The following is a 27,174-nucleotide window of genomic DNA, read 5'->3' as shown; positions in this document are numbered from 1 at the left end:
AGGTCCGAACTCTAATGCAGGATAAAGCAGTTCATTTCTGGGCATGCAAAACTACACTGCCATCAGGTTAGGGCTGTCTGTCAAGTCTCTACACTGAAGCGGTCCTAGAGCTAAAAGTCTTGCAATGTGGATGGAAGAAGCTTGCTCACCCCAGCGGAGGCGTGGAGACTCAGTGCGCCGAAGCCAACTCAGCGCCTGCGCATCTCGCCCCCAGGCGGCGCCGTCGTGCGCCGAGCCACCGATGGGAAGCGCAGGCGCTCGCTCGCGCTAAGCTCGAGTAGAGGGCTGTAGGGGGCGCAGTCGAGAGAGAGGCGGGTGCTGGGGTTTGTCGGACGCACAGGCCGGGAGGTACTGGCTTTCGGTTTCTCCTCCGGCCGATCGAGGCTTGCGGTCGCCGCGCCATGAGGCTGCGCGTGCGGCTTCAGAAGCGGACCCAGCCGCTCGAGGTGCCGGAGACAGAGCCGACGCTCGGGCAGCTGCGCACGCACCTCAGCCAGGTCCTGCTGCCTACGTGGGGGCTCAGGTGAGCGGCGCCGCAGTCGCGGGCCCCGGGAGGCGCGCGTCGGGCGGTCACGTGAGGCTCGGGCCTCCTCGCCGTAGCTGCGCGCGGCAGCCGTGACTGTGACGCTCGGCAGCCGGGGGCTCGCCGCCGGGGGGGACCATGGCCCAGCCTCCCCGCGGTGCGGCTGTCCTCCCCGGTGAGTAGGCACTTCCGGGCTTGTGGTCGTTGCCGCGGGGAACCTCGGCTTCGTTCTGCTTCTCAGTTGAAATCCACTGTAGTTTGGGTTTACCTCAGCGGCTGGGAGATTTCAGTGGTTAAGTTGGGATAGCATCGCGCCTGGAGTGACAAACTTGGCACCCGAGGCCGCAGTCGTTTGTGCCACTGCTGAGCACAAGCTGAGCGTGCTTGTGCCAGACTCTGGACCTAACTCTGTGACTTTCTCATTGCAGCGCTTTAGGAAGTACGCATGCTTCAGGTCAGTGGGCATTTTCTGGGTGAGAGGTTGCTTTTCCTCTAGAGACTTGACCCCAGAGAGCGAGCTTGCAGTGTGGTGGCATTACAAATTTATGGGGTTGCAGGTGAAGCTTCCGTGTTTCTGTAGAAGATATTTTTAGGTCGTAGAGAGACAGCTTTATGGACCCACCCACCTAAAGTGCTGAGCTAGAAATTTGAACTTGTGAAGGAAATTTTTTTTTTAAAAGATGGGGCCTGGAGGCTATTGAGGTGAAAATTCAAAAGAAAAACTCTTCCTGTTAATTGGCATTTTAAGTAAGCCTTTTCCACTTTATTTGTAGGGAATTAAGCAAAGTGAGGCCCTGTACGGATTTCTCTCACTCCCCTTCCCCCCAGGTTAAGACATTCATTGTTTTAAGTGAGTCTGAGGCCACACCTTTATTCTGCCACTTAGGAGGCAGAGACAGGTGGATCTCTTTGCGTTTAAGGCCAGCCTGGTCTACAAAGCAAGTTCCAGACTAGCCAGGGTTACATAGTGAGACCCTGTCTAATAAATAAAATAATAATGTTAGTCAAAACATTAAAAAAAAAAAAGAACCTTTTTTTCCACATTAAAATAATTAACATTGCCGTATTTCCACATAATGGTGACCTACCCACTTGTTACTTCTTGGTGTAAAACTGAGTGTTTTATACATTGATAACAATTATCCTTCCACATAATTTGTGTTTTATTTTTAATGTATTTACATTAATGTAATTTTCATTACTTTACAGTTAAGCAAGGCAGTCTGGAAAGATGCGAAACTCAAGAGCCCCAGTTAGTTTTTCTTTCAGGCTTGTTTTCACAGTTGAGAACAGTTAGTTGGATGGAATTTAAGCCTCAGCTTTTGAATTTAAATTCATTCGTGTGGAATTTTGTTCATTAGTGGAACAAAAGGGAAGCTTTAAAATGTGTCCACATGACACATTTGTTCTTAAAGAGTATTTTCTAAGTAAGCAGATCAAAGATTGGCATAAAATACTTTTTTTAAATAGTTCGGAGTTCCTAGAGTTGCATTTTTTGTGTGTGAAATGTACCCCCCATTCCCATAATTTCAGAAAATAGAACCTGGGAAAACACCTTAGAAAAGTGAGAGGGAAAACTGGCATTTCTGTTAAGCAGACCTTTCTTATCTTTCTTCAGAATGAATTGTTTGTTTGGGGAGTTTTCTGCCAAAGTTGACATGGTGTTTTCATGAGCAGCTGGCAGATTTTCAACGTCTTGTTTATCAGAACATTTTGCAGGCAGCAGCAGAGCAGCTTATTTTCTAAGGAGTGAGAATAGTTCCCTTAATTGATAAGAAAAAGTGGTGCATATAAGGAAAATGCATCGGGCTGGGGAGATGGCTGAAGCACTTGGGGCACAAGCCTGAAACACTGAGTTTGAAGTCTCAGCAACCCATGTAAAGCTGGAAGTAAAGCTGAGGCTTAAACTAATATGTTAAGTTTAGGAAGTACCTCAGCTTCAAAGATGTCAAAATACTGAACAGTGAATGCTTTAGAATTGATGAAAATGTAGGAAATATATGAAAATGTAGATAAGTACTAGATCTCCCCGGTTTCTAAAATTTTAGCCATTAGGAATCTATGACCCAGGCAGTTGATGAGAAGAATAACTAATTTAGTCCTCTGCTTCTTTAAAAAACAAAACAAAACAAAACAAAAACAAAAAACAAACAAAAAAAAAACATTACTTAGTGCTTTTGGATACATAGCATACACTACATTTGGAATAGTGGAGTAGGTAGCTCTTACCATGCTCATTCATCTTTCTTGGCAGTTCTGATACCCGATTTGCAATTACGTTGAACAACAAGGATGCCCTCACTGGAGATGAAGAGACCTTGGCTTCATATGGGATTGTTTCTGGGGACTTGATTTGTTTGGTTCTTGAAGATGACATGCCGGCACCTAACTTACCTTCATCTACAGATTCAGAGTATTCCTCACTCCAGAATAATGACCAACCTTCCTTGGCTGCCAGCTCAAGTCAGGCTAACATCCCAGCTGAACAACGGAGTGATTCATCCGAAGGACAGGCCACACAGCTCGATGAGTGGACTGATCACAGTATGGTGGGTATTAAAGATGAAGAGATGAAATAGAGTAATTGATAAGATATATTGACATTTCAGAGGAATTCTGCACCAGTCAGGATGATTAGCATCAGTAAATTGTAAACTATCCCCATTATGAACATTGTTTTATTTTGTTATTTTGAGACAGGGTTTCTCTGTGTAGCTGTGGCTGTCTTGGAACTCACTCTGTGGACCAGGGTGGCCTCAGACTCACAGATCTACCAGTCTCTGCCTGCCAAGTGCTGGGATTAAAGATGTGCACCACCACTGCCCAGCTTGAACATTATTTATTTTAAAAGATTCATTTAATATACAGCCTTCTGCCTGCATGTGTACCTGTACGCCAGAAGAAGGCACTAGATCTCATAGATGGTTATGAGTGATGGTGTGGTTGCTGGGAGTTGAACTCAGGGGCCCTTGAAAGAATAGCCACTTAATTGTTGAGCCATCTCTCCAGCCTGAACATTTATGTTTTAACTACTAAATGTCTGGACTAACATTATGCTGGCATTCTAACATGTATGGTTTTATAATCTTGTTCAGATGTTCCGATAGATCATGGTGTCTGCTGTTTGTGAATTTATGTGCCACATGCCAAATGCATAACCTGCTGACCTTGTGACCAGTGATGCAGTGGCCTGGTGCCCTTGCTGATCATCCTTTTCCTGTTTGTACTTCTGCCTCTATTCTAAGATCCTCCTTGCTGATTTAAAACACTTATTGGTGACCTTTATTACTTTGTAATTTCCTTATTATTATTAAGATTTATTTATATAGATGAATGTTCTGTCTTCCTGTATGTCTGCATGTTAGAAGAGGGCATCATATCCCATTATAGATGGCTGTGAGCCGCCATGTGGTTGCTGGGAATTGAACTCAGAACCTCTTATCCATTGAGCCATCTCTCCAGCCCCTTATTTGTATTTGTTTTATACTGTGTAACAAAACAATCCTTTCTTTTCTTTTCTTTTCTTTTCTTTTCTTTTCTTTTCCTTTCTTTCTTCAGTCTGTCTTTGTCTGTCTATCTGTCTGCCTATCTCTTTCTCTTACTTTTTTAAAAATAGGGTTTCTCTGTGCAACAGCCCTGGCTTTCCTGGAACTTGCTTTGTAGACCAGGCTGGCCTCAAACAAAACAAATATTAATTCTTTAATATTGACTATTAAAGAATAGTCATAGACTATTCTTTAGTGTATGTATTATCACCTCAATTTTAATTTATTTTGCTAGCCTTAAATATTGATTCAAGACATTAAGAATAGGTGGGTATTCTGAGTAGGTGGTTATTAAAATGCTTAATAGATTGGTAAATTGTTAAAATAATTTCCAGATACAATAATTTTGTCTGGCAAATCCTTCTTGTATTTTTTGTGTGTTTCTGCTGCATAGGCCAATGTGTGAAGTGAATAAGGGTATCTGACTGCATACTTAACTTATGCCCATGAGTCTGTTTTTACTGTCTCTTTCAAAGATAAACCTAGAGAAAAGGGCCTATTCTAGTTACTTTGGTGTGTTCTAAAAATCCTTTGGTAAGATGGAGTTTTACAGTGTGTGTAATACTTTGTTATTTTTCTTCGGAAAAATTTGAGAAGTTAGTGGTGTCTCAAAATAGCGATTCCAGTTCTAAGAGCATACTGTTTGGCTTGTAAGGTCTTTACAGGGTGACTGAAATCTTAGCAGGGAGACTGAGCTTGAAGTCATAAATAATGATTGGAGTCCTGGAATCTATATGATCTGCTAGTTCAACGTAGAAGGGAGCTATAGAAATGGAAAATAAATACATGGACAAAACTCAAAGCGAGAGGAGAGGAATTTTATTTTGTAACTAAATGTAAGTTAGTTTTACTTCATTGTGCTTGGTAGTTGCCGTTAGTGATGGCCAGGGATCACTGGCCATGGATCTGATGGAGTTTAGCCAATTGTTTTAGTTTTATAAATGGACTGTGGCAACTGTGTAGAGGTGATACTCAGCAGTTTTCTGTTCTCACACATGGCAGATGGTGAACACTCATATCAGGGGAGGCCAGTGCTTCTTGGACTTAGGAATAAGGTTTGATAAGCCCATAGCGGGTATGTAGTTTTAGAGCAATGCTTCTTAAAATTTCCACATGTGTTTTGTCTCATGCTACTGCCTAGTAATAAATGGCCAAGTAGAAAAAAATGAGGAAAAGTAAAGAGATTATTTTCATAATTTAGACTTGATATGTTGCTTTTTATTATGTTGATTTGTTCAAAGAAAATAATGGAAATGTTTTGTGTAGTAGCATCTTATAGGTAGTGTGAGTTATCAGAGCCTTTTTAATTTAATTTAATTTTTTTTTTTTTTGAGACAGGATCTTGTTATATAGCTCAGGCTGACCTTAAACTCTCAATTTTGCCACATCAGCATCCCAAGTGCAGGAATTATAGGAATTATGTGTTACCATGCCAGCCTAGGGTTTGTGTTTTAACAAGTGTGATCTTTTCATAGCCATTAAATGTTAGCTGTACTGATTTTGAAAGAATGAAAGTCAGTTGTGGCTTTATTCCAGTTCTTCAGCCTTGTCTTGCCCTCTGTAACTTTAAATTCTCCTGCTACTGCTTTTTTTTTTTTTTTTTTTTTTTTTTGGAAATACAATCCTAAAAAAGAAGAAACTTGCTTTGTATTAAGAGTTGAGCACCTTTGGGTGGATGACACCTAAATGAACATCAGTACAAAGTCCCAATTTATTTCTAATATCAGAGATCAGACCTCTACTCTTGCCTGATGCGTCTAAAACAAAAAGGGGGAACTGTAGAGAGCTGTGTAATGCCACGCCTTAAAGATGGAGCTGGTTTCCATCTTCCACCTTCCCGATGGTGAGTGCTCTCTGTCACAAACAACTCCACATTTGGCTAAGGCTGAGGATCTGGCTTGCTTCCATGTATGTGGACCTAGCTGCATTGCCCACGTGGCACGCCTGGGTTGGCTACCCAGAGGCTATTTAAGCTGTGGGCTGGCTTTCCCCAGGGTCCGATGATTGTTCAAGGTTCTGAATAAACTGCATTGAAAAAAAAAAAAAAAAAAGAGTTGAGCACAAGCTAGGAAACCAACTTTCTGAATAAAATTAATGTAGGAACTTAGCTTTGCTAAAGCATGTTTTATATCTAAAAGCCCTAATGGTGAATCTGAGGACCTGGTTCATTTCAAATTTGTATAAACTAGTAATCTTGACTGGTTATTCATTTTTCGAGTTAACAATTGTACCTATAAAAGTTCCCCTGCTTAATTTATAAAGCCAAATGAGAGAACACCTGACAAACAGAAATGTGAAATTGCAGTATGTCATCCTTCAGCAGTTGTTCACAAACCTTTGCTGAATGTGTCCCATGTGGCAGGTATTGTATTCTTTTTACAAAACTGATGACTTGCATGTCTTGTACTTTACACAGACTTGCAGTGATGGGGAGATGCAGCTGTGTGACTTGAAAAATAGCAACACAGTGTGGTAAGGTGCAGTAGTAAAGGCCATGCCATCCCTTGGGTCTTTGAAGTGGGAATACTGCAGTGGGTTGGTGAACAGATGACGAGTCAGGGAACAGATGATGATGGGCCCTACATGCTTAGGCATTGGGACTTAATTTTCTAGGACGCACTTAGTGTGTATCTGAAAAACTTGTTTTGTGAATTTGTAGTAAGTGTAACAAAGATACTAAGTGTGAGTGAAGAAGATGAATGCATTTTGATTAATGGCACACATTGCTACTGTTCAGAGAATTCTCAGAGCTTTTTTTCTTTTTTGAGGTTAATATACCAGATCCTGTGAATGTGGAGGGTCAGATTAGACAGACATTAGCATATAGTGTTTCTCCACTTGACTCTGTACCAACTTTTCCTTTAAGAACATCCAGGGACACAGTCTTCAGGTACAATTGTAGGAAATACCGTTGTCTGTCTTGAGGAAATCCTGGTACATTTTAAACTGAGACATAAGACATGATTGGATTCTTAATTTCCAGCGGAAATGGCAGGAGTGTGTATGAGACAAGAAGGGGAGGCAGACACTTTCAGGAGTGCTGTTCCTAGAAGTCAGGAGGCACATAAGGGGTCTGAGATGCCAGCGGCATAGGAAGCACAGCCTTAGAGACATGCAGGCATGATAGTGTTGGAACCATGAAGCTTTCACATTTAGGGTACTGTTTAGTAACTGCAGGGTAGTCTGATAGATGAGCTTCAGTCTTTTAGCCTGGAGTTATGGGATTGAAGTTGGCGGTGTAGGCTGCAGTCTCATTTATTTAGAAGAGCTTCCTTAAGGTGTCTCCTATTTCCTAACCTCATGCTGTGCACTGGAGATCCATCTTGAGCACTGCTCTCTGCTTGGTTTAGGGTATAAAATATCCTATGTAAAAGTAAAGTTAGTGAATTTGTTATTGTCATCCTTTCTAGGAAGGGCCTAGTCAGAATGTTGAAGCTGAGTCAATTCAGGATGCCATGGATATTGAAGAGGATTCTGGTTTCCATCCATTGGAACCAATGCTCTGCAGTGAAACAGAAGATGGGCAGGTGCCACATTCTCTGGAGACTCTGTATCAGTCAGCCGGCTGCTCCAGCATCAGTGATGCCTTGATAGTGCTGGTGCATCTCCTCATGCTCGAGTCAGGCTACATACCACAGGTAAGTTCAACCCAGATATCTTATGAGGTCTCACTGGGTACCTCAGTCACTAGGGCTGTGGTGGTCTGCCTGCCTTTATTAAGTATGGTTGGTTGTGGAGCATAAAATGTCAGACACAGTGAGGGGTTGTCATAGGTACAGTAAATGTGCCCTTTCCAGTGGTCCTTCTTCCTTCCTTTCCTTTTTTAGCATTTACATTTCATTTCCTTTTTTAGCATTTCCTTTTTTAGCATTACAGAGATAATGGTAACTGGTTAAAAAAAATCAAGACAAAGGCTTACATATGGAAATATGCAGATAAGGTGATGGCAGTGTAAATTGAGTGTGGCTAAATGCTGGCTAACTAGGCTATGTTTCATGTTCGTGGCTTTGTCCTATGATTGCTTATCTTCATTCAGCATGTGTTTATTAAGCATCTACTAATGTCAGTGGCTATTTTTGTTTGTTTCTGTTCTCAGCTCTTTGTTCTCAAGTTATCGTTAGTCTGAGGATAGACAAGCATTTAGACCATTGTGTAAATTCTGGGAGAGAGCTTTGCACATCCAGAGCCCCACAGATGTGGAGAGAACAGTTAGAGTAGAAATGAGGAATTTAGAGTGCAAGTTCTGACTTAGTAAGCATCGGGTGGAACTCAGCTTTTTGCAATTCCTTCATGTCCTTGTACTGCTGTTCTGTACACCTTCCCTGTGGGTCAAGCGATGGGATACAAAATGAAGGATAAACTAAGTTCATTGTCAGCCCGGGCACACCATGCGCAGAGTCACAAATTCTTCAAAGAGTTCACAATTGTGCATGAAAGACAAGATGAATATGACATACTATAAATAGTAGTGTAAATTGATGAAGAGCATAACAAATATGCAGTGACAGAAATGTGAATAGAATGTTAGAAAATAAGTGTTTGCTGAAAAGGGCTGTATGAAAGAAGTGATATTCAACTGAGGTCTTGAGTAATGCCACATCTTTGCTAGGTAGAAAAGTTGAGTTTTGGAAGAGAAAAAATAAGTTTTATTTCTATGATGTCATTTTACCTATTAAAACAAAAATTTCGATATAAAAATGTTATAACATATTATCCTTTAGTAGCAGTATTACAGTATAACATATTATCCTTTAGTAGCACATCTGTCAAGGAGGCTGTGCATCTTTTTAAAAACGTGTGACGTGGGGGGTGTGTATACTGTATAGCATGTGTGACAGTCAGAGCAGAGCTCTGTAAATTTGTTGCTCTGCCTTCACATTTATGTGGGTTGCCAGGTTCAAACTTGGCTATTAGACTTCTGTGACAAGCACTTTACCTGCTGAGCCATGTCAGCAGCCCAAAGGGCTGCCTTGCTCAGTAAAGTTAGGGGTGATTCTGATTTTCAGGTTTTTAGCACAAAACCTTTCTTCATTATTTTTCCTTTCCTTTGATTCCTCAGGGGACTGAAGCCAAAGCATCATCAATGCCCCACAAGTGGAGGTCAAGTGGAGTATACAAGCTGCAGTATGTGCATCCTCTCTGTGAGGATGGCTTTGCTGTGCTCACCTGTGTGCCTTTGGGAAACCTAATCATTATAAACGGTAATGGAACTGTGCAGTCATGGTTGATGCCTTACATTTGTATTAAGTAAATAGTTCCTTTTTGAACTATTTCTATTTGAACTATAGCTACTTCATTGGCTGGCTGTCAAGAAATAGTTATGAGCCATTCACAGCTTAGTTATTATACCACTGATAACATGCCTGAAGGATTAAAAATGTGAGGTTGTTGGTTTAGGACAACATCCTTCACTGTTGGGGTAGCCCTTTTTTACTTCTTTTAAAATGTTTATTTTATTTTCATTTTATATTTGTGAGTGTTTTACCTGATTGTATGCCTGTGCATCACATGCATATATTGCCTACGAAAGCCACAAGAAAGCAACAGTTCCCCAGGAACTGGTGTTACAGATGGCTGTTAGCTTCCGTGTGGATGCTGGGAATTGAACCAGGCTCCTCAGGAAGAACTACCAGTACCTATACCTAACTCCAAAGCCACTTGTCCAGCTTCAGCCCTTTTCTTTTATGGCTCAGTCTTTGAATACTTTGTTCTGTAAGAGCTGTGATAATAAGAATAAAATGGGTTTTACTATGTATAAACTTTTTGAAGAGTGCTTTTTTTGGGCATGTCTGTGAATGTCTCTTTTTATTTACATCTTTAAGACTTAACCTCGGGTTATGAGGTTGGACTGAGGTTCTATTCAGTCAGTTTGTCATTTCTATGACTATTGATATACAGAAACACTAATGAGATTTTCAGCCTTAGTATGTTCATGATTTAGCTGCCCTTGCTCATGGAAGTTCTCTGAATAAAGAACCTCTTTGCTTTCCCCTCTCCCATTAAGAAACTTTGCTTTGCTGGATTTCATGTTAGGTCATGATGTTACATAGGTCTTTCCCAACCACTACTGGTCTCTGGAATGTTCTCAGGATCTCACATATTAGAGATTTAGGTGACCAGGATCTTACATTTCATTCTCTTGTTTTATTTTTATGTTTTTGAAATTGAGTGTGTAGCCCAGGCTGGCCTCAAATTCTTTTTGTAGCTGAAGTTGGTCTTGAACTTCTGATCCTTTTGTCTCTGCCTCTCAAGTTCTGGGATTGTGGGTGAGTACCATCCCACTGTGCTAACACTGTTTTGTCTTTGAGATTCTCTTTCAGATGTTTAAGCTAGTGAGATGAGCTAGAATGTAATGTTTGTGTAACAGATTGCCTTGCTTTGCTGCCTCATGTCAGGGGTTTTCACTGTGTCCTTCAGCTACTTGTCTTGCTGAGATGATATAAGGTGGAGTCCTGGCCATCAGGACATACTTACCTCTTGTTTATTGAAGTCCTGTGTTAGAAAAAGAGTTTTTTACTAAGATTTGTTTTGAAAGCTAACTTAAAGCATTTTTTATTTTAGAATTAGAAGATAGTTTTTGGTCCTCTCATGTATTTTTTTCCATTTCCTTTTAATTGCTCAATTCTCTTAAGTGTTTCTGCATTTCACTTTAACAGCTGAGGTACTACACATTTGTTAGGATACTGACAGCGTGAAGGCTGAGTAGTGTCTCTCTGTTTGTTCTCACAATTAGCTTGTATAGCTTGTAGTTTGGCATTTTGTGTCCAGAGTGGCAGCAGTTTTTGCTCCTGTCTAGTCATCCTGATTTATCATGTCACAACTTGAAAAATTAATGTTTGGAAGTTACGAAATATTAATAGCAAGTGTGAGGTGGTGAGTTTTACCTCAGTTTCATATAAAGGTACCTAATCACATGCATATAATTCCCGCTCTTCACTAAGTATTTTGATGATTTTTAAGTATCTGGTGTTTTGATCTTTAATTCTTAGCAAATCAGTGACTTGCAGGCTCCCATAGTAGCCAGTCATTCCAGGCTCAAGCTTTTGAAAAGGAACAGTGTCTTTAAACCTTTCTGTCACCCAGGGCATGGTTTGGTGCACATGTGCATGAGCCCATCACTACCTCTTTCATAAGCTGAGATGAAATGTGCCTTTGTATACAAAAGTAAAATTGAACCCTCTGCTGATGTCAAGAATATTGGTCTTTTGAGTCTAGAAAGCGATGGTGCTATGAAAACTAGTAGGATCCTATTAATGAACAAGGATTGACCATTGCCAAGGGCAAAAAACAAAAAAAAGAATAGTGCTTTAGTGACTTTATTAGAAATAATGGTCTTCTGTGCTTGCCTGAGTCCTATTGACCATGTTGCAGATCTGTCAATCACTAATAAGCTGCTGTTGGTGATACTTAGTGGATTGTATGTGTAGATCCTCACTGTAGTCTACAATGGTGGTGTTTGAAGCTGATTACTTCATGGCAAGTTTAGCCTTTTGACCATGCGTTGAGAGGAAGAATGGGCTCAGAGCAGTTTGTTTGGAATAATGTGTCCTTAGTATCTGCAGGCAAGGAAATGAAGGTCTGTACTGAAAAGGGAATTGACTTAGGAAGTGACAGATTGCTTTATCATCTTTCTTTCTTTTTTACAGCTACAATAAAAGTCTGTGGTGGGATTAAGAATGTGAAATCAGTACAGCTGCAGCCAGCATCCTATGTTTGTGGAGTGGAACCAGGTGATGTAACCCTGACTTAACTTTTGGAATGAAGCTTTGAGAGGTTCACTGAAGAAAACGTATGAGAGAGTGTTGAAAAGGCTGACCATTTCTAAATGAGATTAAAGCAAATTTCCAAAACAATGTTGCCTCTAAAGAATTTAGATGTTTAGGGTTTAGGCATGTAGCTCAATGGTAGAGCATTTGCCTAGCATGTACAAAGTCCTGGGTGCCACTTCTGCACCACAAATACAGAGAGGAAGAAAGCAGAAGGTTTGATTACAGTTTGTTTCTAATAATTTTTTGAGCCCTAAATTGTATTTCCACTGTCAGGACCTAACACTTGTATGTAATTTGTCACATTGATATGCCCTTTTAGTTTCTTATGTTTATCTTTGGAGATTTTTCTACTATTGTGGTTAACTTATACAGAGAATATCTGTGTTTCTTGGATATAACTCGATGTGGCTTCTTTATTGAATATTAATGGAGAAAAAAACTATTTGAATATTTTTAATACAAATTTGATATAAATGCTACTATTTAATGAGATTAGGTTTCCTTAAAATTTGGGTTATTAGTAAGGCTTTGCCAATATCCCATAAAATTACTAATAGATGCAAAAAGTCAGGTTTTTCTTTTTTTTTTTTTTTTTTTTTTATCAGTTACATTTTATTAACTCTGTATCCCAGCCGTGTCCCGATCCCTCATTCCCTCCCAGTTCCTCCCTCCCTCCCTCCCTCATCTCCACCGTGCCCCTTTCCAAGTCCACTGATGGGGGGGACCTCCTCCCCATTCATCTGATCCTGTTTTATCAGGTATCTTCAGGACTGGCTGCAAAGCCCTCCTCTGTGGCCTAACAGGACTGCTCCTCCCTTCGGGGGTGGGGAGACCAAAGAGCCAGTCATCGAGTTCCTGTTAGAAATAGTCCCTGTTCCCCTCACTTTGGGAAACCAATTGGTTACTGAGCTACCACAGGCTACATCTGAGTGGAGGTTCTAGGTTATGTCCATACATGGTCCTTGGTTGAATGTCAGTCTCAGAAAAGACCCTGTGCCCAGAGATATTTGGTCCTTGTGGAGCTCCTATCCTTTCCCCATCAGACTAACTCCCCTTCTTTCTTAAGATTCCCTGTACTAGGTTTTTCTTTTTATTGGTTTTGGTTAAACATTAACCACCGTTAACACAGGTGATAGGTGGAGATAAGAATGAATGTATCTTTTCTGTTTTTTTTTGCTGGACATGCACTATCCCTTAAGTTCTTGTGGTAAACTACAATAAATATTAAGAGTCAAATGGGAGTGTTGAGTAGAGGGCAGATGGTGTTCAGACTAGCATCTCTTAGACAAGACTGGCTTGATCCAGGCTGTTTCTTTGAAGATTTGTTGTGAATTTAGAGCGAGATCAGGCCCTGGGAGACTGATGGCAGAAGGAGGAGCACTATGTATTCTTGTGCTCTCTAGCTGGAAGATCTTGGTGTTAGACCAGCCTTTAGTCAGCCTATTATTTTTGGTACTGTCATTCCTCTAAGGACTCCTAGCCTCCTTATCCTCTGACATACAGTCACTCTTACCTGTGAAATTTTAGTACCACAAATACACCTTATACTTCAATATTGTAGCCCTTTTGAGGGTTCAAATTAGTACTCTACAAGAACCAGTTTTGCCATCATTGGGGTGATCTTGCGCCTATTGAGAATGTGTGATAGACTCATAAATCTGTAGATAAGTTTTTTTTTTTTGTTATGATCAGCAAACTTGAAAGTTCCTCAGGACTGTGTTTATCTTCATCCTAGGGAAGAGCTTGCCATGGGATAAATATTTCATACTCCAGAGTAGGTTTTATACTCATGTTTACTGATAAGGAAATAGTTCTAGAGGAGGTTAAATCATTCAGCATTCTAGACCTAAGTAGTGGAGGGAATCAGTTTTGGTGTAGATCATCTGATTCTTAAGTCTTTTAAAAACAACCTTACCTAGGGGTCTAGCTCAGATTCTTGTTCTTAATCTGTTAAATATGGAACAGAGAAATGAAAGGGAGGGCTTTTTCTCTGGAAAAGTTATAGACTCTCGTGAAGTTTTTTTTTCTGAAGTCCTTCTGTGTTAGGTATATGTTGTTCTTTTGGAAAGTCATTTTTATTGTATTGTGGCTCATAGTTTAGAGCCTAGTAGCTCATATTACTTTTCTAAGTTCCTAGTCAGATACTTACAAGAAGGTTTTGTTTTGAAATTTAAAGAAAAAATTTATTGAAGATCTGAAAAGTAACTCTACCAGCGTGACTTTTCTCTACACACTACATTGTGTCCATCATGCAGAGATATGAATCAGACACCATTCTTCAACAACATAAGGAAACACAAAATGCCAATGGAACAGCATGATTGTTGAAAGAAAAAGTTTAAAGAAAATTGATTTTCACATTTGAAAAACAGGCCATGAACCAAATTGATTTTTTAATTGAAAATATATTCTTATATAATTTATCCTTTTTATAGTTTCCCTTTCCTCTACTCTTCCCAGTTCTTCCCCACCTTCCCTCTCCCTAGATCCACTCCCGTCTCTCATTAGAAAAGAACAGGCTTCTAAGAGATAACAATCAAACATGACAAAGTAAAATATAATAAGATAAAGTAATAACTTTCATATTGATGTTGGATAAGGCAACCTAAGAGGAGCAAAAAGAGTCCCAAGAGTAGGCAATAGATAAAAATCTAAGCTAACAGGTATAGTATTTGTATTTAGCCACTTTGCCAAAAGTGTTTATTAGCTGTAGGAGTTTGCTGGTGGAATTTTTGGGGTCACTTATGAATGCTATCATATCATCTGCAAATAATGGTACTTTGACTTCTTTTCCCATTTGTGTCCCCTTGATCTCCTTCAGTTGTCTTCTTGCTCTGGTGGCTATGACTTCAAGTACTGTATTGAATAGACATAGCGGGCAGTTTTGTCTTATTCCTGATTTTAGTGGAATTGCTTTGAGTTTCTCCATTTAATTTTATGTTAGTTATATAAGTTTACTGTAAATTGCCTTTATTTCATTTAGGTATGTCCCTTGTATCCCCAATCTCTCCACAAAGTTATCATGAAGGGATGTTGGATTTTGTCAAAGGCTTTTTATGGATCTAATGAAAGGATCATGTAGGTTTTTCTTCTTTCACTTTATGTATGTGGTGGATTACATTAACTAATTTTCATATGTTGAACCATCCCTGCATGTGTAGGATGAAGCCTACTTGATCATTTGATGTGTTCTTGGATTCTCCTTGCAAGTATGTTATTGAGTATTTTTACATCTATGTTCATAAGGGAGATTGGTTTGTAATTCTCTTTGTTGAGTCTTCATGGGTATCAGAGTAACTGTGGCCTGAATTGGACAGTGTTCCTTCTCTTTTTATTTGGTGGAATAATTTGAGGAGTAGTTGGCGTAACTCTTTTAAAGACTGGTAGAATTCTGTCCAAAAGCAATTTTCCCCTGGGCTTTTTTGGTTATTAAGACTTAATAACTGCTTCTATTTCACTAGGGGTTATTTAAATTATTTATCTGATTTTGGTTTAGCTTTGGTAAGTGGAGAAAATTGTCCATTTATTTAAAATTTTTCCAACTTGGTGGAGTACAGGTTTTTAAAATACATCCTTATAATTCTTTGGATTTCCTCAGTGTGGATTTCCTCAGTGTCTGTTGTTAGTCTCCTTTCTTGTTTCAGATTTTATTTAATTTGATATTCTGTCCCTTTTATTTAGTTCAGATAAGGGTTTGTTTATCTTGTCAGTTTTTTCAAAGAACCAACTCTTTGTTTCATTTATTCTTTGTATTGTTCTTGTTTCTGTTTTATTGGTTTCAGAGTTTGATTATTTCTTGCCATCTACTCCTTTTGGTATACTTACTTTTGTTGTTGTTGCTCTAGACCCTTCAGGTGTGCTTTTAAGTTGCTAGTATAAGATATCCATAAAAAAAAAAATTCTAAGTCTTTACTTCATTTTTGTCTTGACAAAATTTTCATTCACTGTATGTTACGCTCAGGATGTGAGACTAAGCACTGCACTCAGGGTCAGCCGCTTTGGACCCAGAGAAGAGCATGTCTGGTTGCATGCGGGTTGATGCCCCAGGTCCCGCCTCTGAGAAAAAGGTATCGGACGGGTCTGATGCTCTTTGGGTGGATGACACCTAAATGAACATCGGTACAAAGTCCCAATTTATTTCTAATATCAGAGATCAGACCTCTACTCTTGCCTGATGCATCTAAAACAAAAAGGGGGAACTGTAGAGAGCTGTGGAATGCTGTGCCTTAAAGATGGAGCTGGTTTCCGCCTTCCACCTTCCCGATGGTGAGTGCTCTCTGTCACAAACAATTCCACATTTGGCTAAGGCTGAGGATCTGGCTTGCTTCCATGTATGTGGACCTATCTGCATTGCCCACGTGGCACGCCTGGGTTGGCTACCCAGAGGCTATTTAAGCTGTGGGCTGGCTTTCCCCAGGGTCCGAGGATTGTTCAAGGTTCCTGAATAAACTGCATTGAAAAAAAATTTTTTTTCATTCACTAAAGAGTTATTCAGTTTCCATGAATTTGTAAGCTTTATGTTGTTTCTGTTGTTGATGTTCTTCTGTTGTTGATACACTTTAATCCATGGTGGTCTGATAAGTATCAGGGAGTCACTTTAATTTTCTTGTGTCTATTGAGACTTGCTCTGTGTCTGAGTATGAGGTGAATTTTGGAGAAAGTTCCATGAGGTGCTAAGAAGAAGGTATATTTTGTGTTTGGGTGAAATGCTTTATAAATATCTATTAGGTCAATTTGTTTCATAAGATTTGTTAGCTCTAGCATTTTTCTGTTTGGTTTGTGTTTGAATGATTTGCACATTGGTGAGAGTGGGTATTGAAGTCTCCCACTATTAGTGTGTGATGGTCAATATATGATTTAAGCTGTAGTAGTGTTTGTTCTCCTTCCTTCCTTTCTTCCATCCTTCCTTTCTTTTTTTCTTCAAACTTGGCTGCCTTTGTGTTTGGGGCATAGATGTTAAGAATTGAAATGTCATTTTGGTAGATTTTTTTTTCCTTTGATGAATATGCAGTATCCTTTCCCATCTCTTTTGATTAGTTTTGGCTTGAAGTCTATTATGTTAATTATTAAATATGGCTACACATGCTTTGTTTCTTAGGTCTGTTTGCTTAGTATATAATTTCCCAACCCTTTACCCTTTTCTTGATGTTGAGGTTTGTTTCTTGGATGCATTAGAAGAAGGGATCCTGTCTTTACATTCATTCTAGTAGTCTGTGCCTTTTTATTGGGGAATTTGGACCATTGATATTGAGAGATACCAATAACCAGTGACACTTGATTCCTCCTATTTTGTAGTTGGTGGTGGTGGTTGCACTGGGTATGTGTGTATATGTATGTGACTTCTCGCTTTTTTTTTTTTTTTGCTGGTGTGAGATGATTTATTTCTTGTGTATTTAATTTCAGGAAGGGGAGTTTTCCTTCTAGCACTTCTTTTAGGGCTGGATTTATAGGTAGATGTTATTTAAATTTGGCTTTATTATTGATTATCTTATTTTCTCTATCTGTGATGGTTGAAAGTTTTTCTGGGTCTCTGGTCTCTTAGAGTCTACAGCACTTTTGTCTGGCTTTTAGAGTCTCCATTGAGAAGTCAGGTAGAATTCTAATAGACCTGCCTTTATATGCTATTTAGTCTTTCTTCCTTGCAGCTCTTAATATCCTTTTCTTGTTCTGTATATTTAGTATTTTGATTATTATGTGGCAGGGGACTTTTCTAGTCCAATCTATTTGGTACTCTGTATGCTTCTTGGATCATTATAGGTATCTCTTTAGGTTAGGGGAATTTTCTTCTATGATTTTGTTGAAAACATTTTCTGGGTTTTTGAGCTGGGATTCATCTCCTTTATTCATGTTATTCTTAGGTTTGGTCTTTTCATAGTGTCCCAGATTACCTGCATGTTTTGTGTTAGGAATTTTTTAGATTTAATATTTTTTTTGAAGGATACATCCATTTCTTCTATTGTATTTTCAATGGCTGAGATTCTCTCTTTTGTCTCTTGTATTGTGTTTGCATTCCTAAATTTTTTCATTTCTAGTATTCTCTCATTTTGAGTTTTTTTTATTTCCATTTTCTGGCCTTGAACAGTTTTACTTGTTTCCTTCTGCTGTTTATGCTTTCTTAATCCTCCAAGTGTTTGTGTTTTTATAATTTGTTTAAAGGATTTATTTTTTTTTAAAGTCCTCTATCATCACCATATAGTTGGAACAGAGATAGAGGACAAGGTTTGAGGCCAGCCCTTCCTGGTTTTCTGGCAGTTGAGCAAGGGTGCCTGTTGGATTTGGCAACTCGTATACAGTGATGAGATGGAGTAGGGAGGTTAGGGAATGATCTGTGGGATCCACAAGAGATGTGGGCAGAAGGGAAGGGAGGATGCAGCTGGTGATTTGTTGTAGCTTTAGGGAAGATTCTGAGAGATGAGCCCAAATTGATTTTTAGAAATGGTATTATCTTGACAGATTTCAAACTTGACACAGGTTTAAGCTGCAAAGAAGTTGAGGCGTATATCTCTTCCTCTCTTTTTATGGGTCAAGTTAAAATGAGCATTTATACTGCCACAGTGAAATATGCAAATGTAGAATGTCAAGCATGTAAGCCTAGGCTATTGGCATACTACAGTGTCTCTTGGAGGAAATTGTTGATGTGAGACAAAGCTGGAGAACTGCTGGACACTGTTTTGATACATGTTTGTTGATTGATAAGTACTGTCCCTTTCTTGGGCTTCATGCTGTATAATAACATTTTCACACTGCACAGTGCCTAGAACAGATTGGTGGCTAGTTGATAATCTCAGTAGTGTGTACCAAGACCTTTCAGGCTTTTCTCTGCAGCCTCTAAGCTGTAGTTGAGTTCAGCTCTATTAGACATCACCTATTAATTTTTGCACCTGAGATTGACTTTTGCCAGTCATGTGCTGTGCCTCCTCTTGTAAGAATTTCAATTCCCTTTATCTGTGTAGGAATTACTCACTTTAGATGCCACTCTAGGTTTTTCTATTTGGTTTTGTGCTTTGACTTCTATTTTATAAAAACACTGTAGGGGAAAGTGCAGCCAGCGTGTACAAAGATCTTAAGAAGCTCTCTCGCCTTTTCAAAGACCAGCTAGTATACCCTCTTCTGGCTTTCACGCGACAAGGTAAGAGATGGTTGAATGACTTGACAGAGTGGTCAGAGCTCAGTGTTTGCATTAACTCTGAGATCTGACTTCTCTTTCTCCATTTTATTGAAATTCTGCTTTTAAAGTCACTGCTGTGTATGTTCCTTAAGTGTTGCCCACTTTGTCTTTGTACATTTACCCAGAGCCTTTTTTCATTTCATTTCTTCTGAGACAGGTTCATCTTTGCCTTGGATTTGTGATTCTCCTGGCTCAGCTTCCCTGCCACACCTGTTTTCCATGGCAGTGTTTGCACTGTATATTAATGGTTGAAATGATTCCTTTTCAATGTAATATTAGTGGCTGCTTTAAAATTGTGTGTGTGTGTTGCACTCTTAACCTGGCTAGCATTCTCAAATAATTGAACCTGGACTATGTTATTTATTCAACAAGCCTTACAGCACAATACTGAGGAATAATTACTATTTACATCTTTTAAGGTAGTCTGGCTTCAACGTTGCCAAAAGCCCTGAGATACTTGGATTTTGTTGCTTTCTCTGCTCCAGCTGCTCTTTCTCATGTCTCCTGGACCTCTGCTTGTGGCTCAATCCCCACTTCCTCTTTCTCTTTTCTTCTCCCCTGTCTGGCAGGAAGTCCAGTCCTAGTCTCTCCCCTGCTCAGCCTTTGGTTGTCAAGCCTATTTATTGACTTTCAGGGAATAATTGGGGAGCAGTATTTATATAACATTCAGACAGGAGATTATAAGAATAGAGATTGCAACCAGATATGGGGGCACAGAAATCAGCATTTGAATCTTTACACGGTGCACAATAACATTATGCCTACAATGTAAGGTTGTGACTTGAAGGTAAAGAGTCTCAGTCAGATTTGTATTCTCATTGTCTGACCCATAATAGGTGATCAATAAACATAAGTGTAAAATGGGTGTTTTAAAATTATATTATTTATATTATATATTGTGTGTATGTGTGTGTGAATGTGAAAGCAGTGTACACACGTGTACATGGACTAATGCAGGATTCGTGTGGAGGTCAGAAGAGAACTTTCGAGAATTGGTTCTTTCCTAATATTATGTGGTCCCAGGGAATTGAGTTCAGGTCATCAGCTTTAGTGGCAAGCACCTTTATTTGCTAAGCCATCACTGGCTCCTTGGTTTTTTTTGTTTTTTTTTTTAATGAATCTTTAAAAATTAAAAAAAAAAACTTTTCTGTATATGAGTATTTTACTTGCATGTATGTATGTATGTATGTATGTATGTATGTATGTATGTTTCACGTGTGCTTGCAGTGCCAGCAGAGATCAGAAGAGGGCACTGGAACCCCTGAAAATCCAGTTACACATGATTGTAAGCCACCATGTGGTGCTGGGAAACAAACCTGGGTGCGTTACGAAAGCAGTTAGTGCTCTTAACTGCTGAGCCCTCTCCGGACATACTGTTTTCAGTTTTTGGAAGCAACATTTATTGGACACTAGATATTTTACCTTGGTGAATGTTGAATAACACTTTTAATAATTCTGAAGTAGATTTTACTATGACTATTTTATGAATGATGAAATTGTCTTTCACCAAGCTTTATACTTTTCAGAAGATCTTTTATAAGTCAGCTTTCTCCTTTGTGTCATAGTGAAGCACTTATCTCTAGTCATGTGCATGTGTGTGGGTTTGCTTCGGCTAAAGGAGTGACTGCATCAGGAACAACTCTGTCAGAGCCCAGCCATGTGCTGGTTCTCAAAAGATATGGTGCTGAAGTCCAGTTGTTTTCCTTCTCTCACTGCAGAGAGTGAATCAAGTGAAGCTTGAGGTACTGGTCGAAAGTACAGTTACAGAGAAAGCTGATAGTCAGGACCTGTCACCTTTTCAGAGAGAGAAACAGTAACAGCTTTTGATGACCATGTGGGGAGACCTAAGTACTCTTCTTTATTCAGTAACTACTGTTGCTGCTTCTTCCCCATCTAGTCCTGAACCTTCCGGATGTATTTGGGCTGATTGTCCTTCCGTTGGAGCTGAAACTACGCATCTTCCGACTTTTGGATGTTCATTCTGTCCTGGCTTTGTCTGCGGTCTGTCATGACCTTCTCATCGCATCAAATGACCCACTGCTGTGGAGGTGTTTGTATCTACGAGATTTCCGAGGTGACTGACATAATAACATGTTGATGGGAAAAAGAAAGGCTCTTTGTCACATGGTTGCAGTGGTGTTACTCAGCTGGCTCTAGTTTTTAAGTGTCGGGTTTTTTCTTGTTGTTTTGTTTGATCTGCAGCTTGTTAAGGAGTAGCTTTTGAGTAAAGAAGCTCTAGGCTTCCTAGCATTGGCCTGTGTCACAAACACTCTCTACTCTTTTTTTTTTTTTCATATTTTCTGCAGTATAAATAAATAAACTGTTATGTCAGCATATAAAATAGAAGGCAGGTTTATCCCTTCCTAAGGAACATTTTCAGTCTCTGACTTGAATGAACAATACTTCTATCCACTGCTTTGCTGGACCAGTGTTAGCTTTGGTGTGCTGCTCAGGTGCTTTTGTTGTCACGGTTGTGACTGGGTGGTCATTGCAGCGATGATAGGACTTTAGACCTTGTATACGATGATTTCCAGAGGAAGGCCAGAAAGAGCCTGACTGTGAACCAGTACTGACATGCCAGTGTTTTTGAAGCTGTTGTTTTGCCTGAAGGTAGGTCAAGAAATTCACTTAATGGGTCAGTTTATAAAGCAGACAAAGAACAACAGAACCACAGTAAAAACAAAACAAAACAAGAGTGAACTATATCAAGTAGGTATTTACTGCACTGCACATACTTGCTATGTGTTTCCTGTCAAAAAACATGCTACCTTAGCTGTGGGAATCTGTTGGGCAGGACACCCCCCACCCCTGTAATAGAATATCATGGAGTCATTTAGAGTCTTAAAACTGGGGTTGTTGTTTAAGAAGTGTGAATGACCTTGATCCTTTCTTTTCTTCCCTGGTTCCTAAGGTTCTCTAAAGTTAGTCTGGGTTATAGAACAAAATCTCTCTCTCTCTCTTTTTTAAAAGCATTTAAAAGTTTAAAAATGGCTACATGAGTTGTTAAAATGAAATGTTCCCCATCTCATACTGCTGATAATGGAGTTGTACTAAATTAAATTACATCAGATCAGAACATAAAACCTTGAACTGGAGTTATGCATAACAGGACCCAAAAAAGAAACCTTTGTTAAGAAAATGTAACTGAAATAACCAAAATTAAAACTCTAAGGTGAGAGAATGGTTCTTATACTGATCACTAAGAACTTTCCCTGCTTCAGGAAGTTGAGACGCAACAATAGATACGATTCTTAAAATAGCCAGGTACTTCACTATGTTTGAAAAAGGGAATATAAGAGTTTACCTGGGAAAACTTCACATCACTGTTTACAGAAGAAAAGTTTAACATATATCAAAGTAACTTCAATGGCAATCTGTCGTACATGCTACATGTATTTTCATTACATATAGAATAACCTAGAAGAAGTATAATATCATCTTTGTAATTGATTATTATATTGATTTGTATTTGCTTGTAACCTTGCTTAATCTCAAAGCCTGTTGGCTTCCCACAAAAATTATCATTGGTAATTTTCTGGTAAAGGGTTACTCTGATGGGAATGCTTTGCATAGTCACAGATAGTATATCTAAAACATCTGATTGTTTTAGGTACAAATTCTCAATAGTCTATTTGTGGCTGTGTACAGAACTAAAGATAATGTTCAAAACAAAGAGATAGCACAGGGGTTACAGCTTGGTTGACAAAGTCCTTACTAGCTTACATGAAGCCCTACGTTTGATCTGAGCTGTATAAAACTGGCCATGATGGCACATGCCAGAAATCTCAGCACACCTGGAGGTATGACAGGCGGATCAGAAGTTCAAGGGCATTCTCAGCTACACAGCAAGTTTCAGGCCAACTGGAGACCATGCCTTAGAAAACAACAACAAACAATCCATTAGAAGTATAGAAAATACAGATGCAGAACTGGACACAGATTATACTATCACATGGGATTTTATAATTTATCCTGAGAAGTGTCAATTTTATTTTGTCTGTAATGGGAAGAAGTTAGTTTTGTTTTGGTAGGTAGTGGGACAAGGACCTAAAATGAATGGTACCAGTAAAGGCAGGAGGCCCAGAACAATGTGGATTATTTCGGGATGAAAGAGGAAAGATGAAAACTTGCAAATAATACAGAGGGATTGCTTTGAGGGCAGAACCTGCAGAGTTTCTCTGCTATCTCGTAGGATGGGTAAAATTTTGGAAAACATTAGAAGCATTGATAAGTAATTTATTTCCACAGTTCCTAAAGGAAGCACTGAGGAAAGACACACTCTAAAATGATTTCAACTAAATAAATACTTTATATATATATATATATATATATATATTTTATACAATTTATAAGTATATCACAGACACTTAGATTATTACTGCAATTGTTGTTACCACTCTTAATATGCTAATTATATAATTTGATAGTTATAACAATTTAATGAGTAAAAATTCTAACTGCTTGGAGAGAAAATTATTGTCTATTAATTGTACACATTTTAAAAAGTATTTTAAATTCTGTCAGCCTATCTAAATTATTTCTCTTTTCATATCTTCATGAAGAAACTAAAATAATATTCCTACTTGAGTCAAATTGTTTTAAATCCAATTTTTTTTAATTTTTTATTAATTACGCTTTATTCATTTAGAACAAAAGCTCTTAAAAAATCGGTCAAGTTGTTTAAAAAAAAAACAACAACTGCTACTGGTGTCTCATTCATTTCCATTGTAGGTCACAGCTCCCTTTAGCTGAGTGTGTGTAAAGATTTTACTTGACCAGAGCAGTGGCTCTCAACTTTTCTAATGCTGCAATCCTTCAGTACAGTTCCTCATGCTGTGGTGACTCCAACCATAAAATTATTTTTGTTACTGCTTTATAACTGTAATTTTCCTATTGTCATGAATCATAATATAAATATCTGTGTTTTCTAATGGTCTTGGGGGACCCCTGTGAAATGGTTGTTTAACCTCCAAAGGGGTCATGACCCACAGGTTGAGAACTGGGTTAATGAACTACCAAGCCAGTTTAGAGACGACATGGCCAGCTTCTTCCTACTCCTCATTAGACTAGAAGTTGATTGAATTGTTTTCTCATTTCATGTATTTTAAGTACATTTAAAATAGTTCTGTGTATAATCATACTCTTGGTGGGCAGCAAGTATGTAACCCACCTATAGAGGAAAGCCCGGTCAGTTTGACTTGAGGAATGAATGTGGGCTGTAATCCAGATACTGAAGAGATGCTGTTCAGCCAGGTCAGTGTAACTCAAGACACAGCTTGGAAGCAGCTGGCACATCTGCGTGCGCTTGGGCAGAAGACACATGCCCTCTCACAGTGTCCTGGGGTCACTGCTTGAGTCATCAGATAGTGCACAAAGCTGTGATGAGCACTTGACTTACCCAGGAAAGTAGTGATGTGCAGTGTGTGCCTGAAAACGCCTCATGCAACTGCACCATTTAATACTGGATGCAAGAAGTGTTTTTTTTTTTTTTTTTCAAATAAAAAGTTTTTTAATAGTTCATGTTCCAGGCCAGTAACGTCTGAATTAAACTTGTATCCATAGAAAAATAAAGATAAGAAGAAAAAGGAAAATTACACAGAAAAGAATAATCAGATTCTTTATATAAAAGTGTATCCAAATTGGAGAGATGGAAATAGGAGTATTCCTGGAGCTTATTGGGCAGTTAGCCTCCTTTAATAAGGGAGCCTCTCCAAAGAAATAAGATAGACTTTGTCTCAGGAAGGATATAAAATGTTGATTTACAGCCTCTACCTACACATGCATGTGTGTGTATATATTCACGTACATACGAGCAAATACATACAAGCACACACAACTATGTTACATTTATGGGTGGCATTGATGTGGTTTCTTACTAAATGTTTCTAACTAGCACATAATTCCATTAACACTGTCTGACCTCCATAACTGATGACACTGTTTATATTACATTAACACATTCTTATAATGTGAGGCCCTTAAAAATAGGTAATATTCATTATGCACATATGAGTTTAAAATATGATGAATTCAACATAAATAACAGAACTAAAATGTAAGAAGAGGTTTTAATTCTTTACATTTTGTTTTACTTTTCCAGATGGTACTGTCAGAGGTTCAGACACAGATTGGAAAGAAGTAGGTATTTTTAAATATGAAGACTAATGTTAATGACTCAAATAAGTAGTGAGTGAATAGTGAAAGATATGTTTTTAATCTTTTAGTGTGATGTAATGAAATCAGTTTAAATTAAATTTATTGTTAAATATTGATAATTAAAATGTCTTCAGTTTAGGTTTAGTCCTTGTTTTCTTGTAACTACAGAGTCTTAATGTGTTTCTCATTGAAATATAATATCTTAGTTTTTTTTTTTTTCACAAAAGTAATTCTTTTCATTGGTTTGGGTTGTTAGTTAGCATAGTACATTGTGAAAAGAACAAGGATACATGGTTTTATTTGTAGATTGTGACTGTAAAAAGCAGTGATAGACCTGAGGAAAATGGTTTATGATGAAGGACTAAGGAAAAATAGTTGAATAAAAGTCCTCAGCTGCTTGTAGAATATACAGTATTGTTCTTGAGTAAGTATGTCCTGACCTTTAAAATAGTCAGTTGTTTATGCTTTCAGATGAAAACCAGTAGGGATGAAAAACATGAAATTGTCTGTAGTACCTGAATGTTACTTATAGCATGACATTTTCAACAAGTATTTAAATTGCATGTACAAAGGCTCACTTAAGCTTATGTCAGTCATGGAGCACTAGATTGAATTTGTAAAAATATACCACACTGAATTATTCCTTTTTTGGACTTACTGATGCCTCAGATTAGATAGTCACTCTGTGTCAATGTGCTTAAAGATCAGATCTCATTGGCACTGCATCTGGAGCTAAGGCTCTTCATGTGGTGAAAGCTGCCTTGTTTGTACACACCATGGGAAAGAAAAGCGCAGATGACATTCTGCAGTGAACAGGTTTGAACTCGGGGATTACCTCTACCACTTACTGTTTCTTGTCTCTCCCCTTTTTCCACAGTTGTATAGAAAGAGGCACATACAAAGAAAAGAGGCTCAGAGAATGCGACATGCGATGCTCCTGCCACCATCAGCCCACTCTATCCCATTTTGTCCCATTCCTGTCTACCCCAGGTGCTATCTTACCACCTCGCTGCTTCCTCCAGGAATCATTGGTGGTGAATATGATGTGAGGCCGATACTGCCCAGTGTTGGGGACCCAGTCCCCTCACTCATCCCCAGGCCCGGGGAGACACCTAGCCAGTTTCCTCCACTTAGACCACGTTTTGATCCTATTGGCCCACTTCCAGGACCTAACCCCCTCTTGCCAGGAAGAGGTGGCCCCAACAACAGATTTTCCTTCAGACCCAACAGGGGTGGTAGGTCAACTGATGGCCGGCTACCATTCATGTGATCAATTTGGAGACTTTATGGAAACCACGGATGCTGTTTCCTCCGATGCTGATCTCTGCTGTCAATTTCTGGTTCTGTAGGCACCAAGCACAAGGTTCCTCAAAGCTGGGCTAGCTTTGGGAACTGCTGGTCTCTGTGCTCTGGAATCGGCTCTGAGTTAGAGCTTGTGGAACTGATAATGTTTTGTGCTAGACTAATAAAAGTAAAAATTAGTCATGGTCTTGACTTTTGTTAAAGACATACTTAGCGGTCAAACCTTAGTCATCTGTTAATTTGCATATTTTAAAATTATCAGGGTGCTTTTAAGTGAGGGGGTGATTACAGGAAGTATCTGTTTTTGTTTCTTAGTGGTGCTTATCTGGGTGAAAACTTAGTTTACACTTAGATAAAAGCTGAGCTGGTTTGCTTGAACCTGGAAGTGGATCCACCCCTTTCCTTTCTTAGCAGCTTTTCTGGATTCTGTGAGGAACTTCTAGGGCTCTGAAGATTGTTGGGTTGATACAGACTCTTTACCACCTAGGATTTCCTCCTTGCATTTCGGTATCATGACAGCCTTAAAAGCAGAGTTCTTTTTGTGCTGTCAGGTACTTGTTCTTCAAGGACAGCCCCCCTCCCCCGCCTTGTTGGGGGAATGTTGTGCTTTTAAGACATTTTTAAAATACTCAAAATTCAACATTTATTTATTCTACAACAAGAGAAAGCCCAAACACAAGTGACTTGCACAAGTAACTATAAGAACATGCT

The 27,174-nt window shown here is 39.0% G+C and overlaps 2 protein-coding genes across 6 annotated transcripts in view; one reads left to right on the top strand and one right to left on the bottom strand.

Annotated features, from left to right (window-relative positions):
* Window positions 1–285, bottom strand: part of Bpifc (BPI fold containing family C) — a 75,724-nt gene extending 75,439 nt beyond the window's left edge. Inside the window, exon 1 of one of the 2 annotated variants that reach the window (XM_021626773.2) lies at window positions 150–285. The gene's annotated coding sequence lies outside the window, so the exon portion shown is untranslated. The remainder of the gene's footprint in view (window positions 1–149) is intronic. The other variant, XM_060377808.1, reaches the window with a different exon arrangement.
* On the top strand, window positions 286–26,642 carry Fbxo7 (F-box protein 7). 4 transcript variants are annotated; one of them, XM_060377804.1, is made up of 9 exons: window positions 286–523; window positions 2,778–3,072; window positions 7,479–7,706; window positions 9,128–9,269; window positions 11,715–11,798; window positions 18,871–18,966; window positions 20,903–21,079; window positions 25,106–25,143; window positions 26,039–26,642. In XM_060377804.1, exons 1-9 carry the CDS (start codon window positions 402–404, stop codon window positions 26,429–26,431), a joined length of 1,575 nt encoding a protein of 524 aa, XP_060233787.1. In that variant the 5' UTR covers window positions 286–401; the 3' UTR covers window positions 26,432–26,642. The 4 variants fall into 4 exon arrangements, with proteins under 4 accessions (XP_060233787.1, XP_060233790.1, XP_060233788.1 ...); XM_060377807.1 differs by lacking the exon at window positions 286–523 and adding an exon at window positions 560–698; XM_060377805.1 differs by lacking the exon at window positions 286–523 and adding an exon at window positions 570–698 and having other exon boundaries at window positions 2,930–3,072.
* Window positions 26,643–27,174: the final 532 nt, after the last annotated feature.

Source organism: Meriones unguiculatus, chromosome 2 (assembly GCF_030254825.1).
Source record: "Meriones unguiculatus strain TT.TT164.6M chromosome 2, Bangor_MerUng_6.1, whole genome shotgun sequence".
In the NCBI taxonomy this organism is placed as follows: domain Eukaryota; kingdom Metazoa; phylum Chordata; class Mammalia; order Rodentia; family Muridae; genus Meriones; species Meriones unguiculatus.
This window is presented reverse-complemented; position numbering and strand designations above follow the sequence as displayed.

Coding starts and splice junctions, on each gene's coding strand:
- Fbxo7 (XM_060377804.1), top strand. CDS start 402: ATGAGGCTGCGCGTGCGGCTTCAGAAGCGGACCCAGCCGCTCGAGGTG. Junction 11,799..18,870: donor TGTTTGTGGAGTGGAACCAG/GTGATGTAACCC, acceptor AAAACACTGTAG/GGGAAAGTGCAGCCAGCGTG. Junction 21,080..25,105: donor GTATCTACGAGATTTCCGAG/GTGACTGACATA, acceptor TTACTTTTCCAG/ATGGTACTGTCAGAGGTTCA.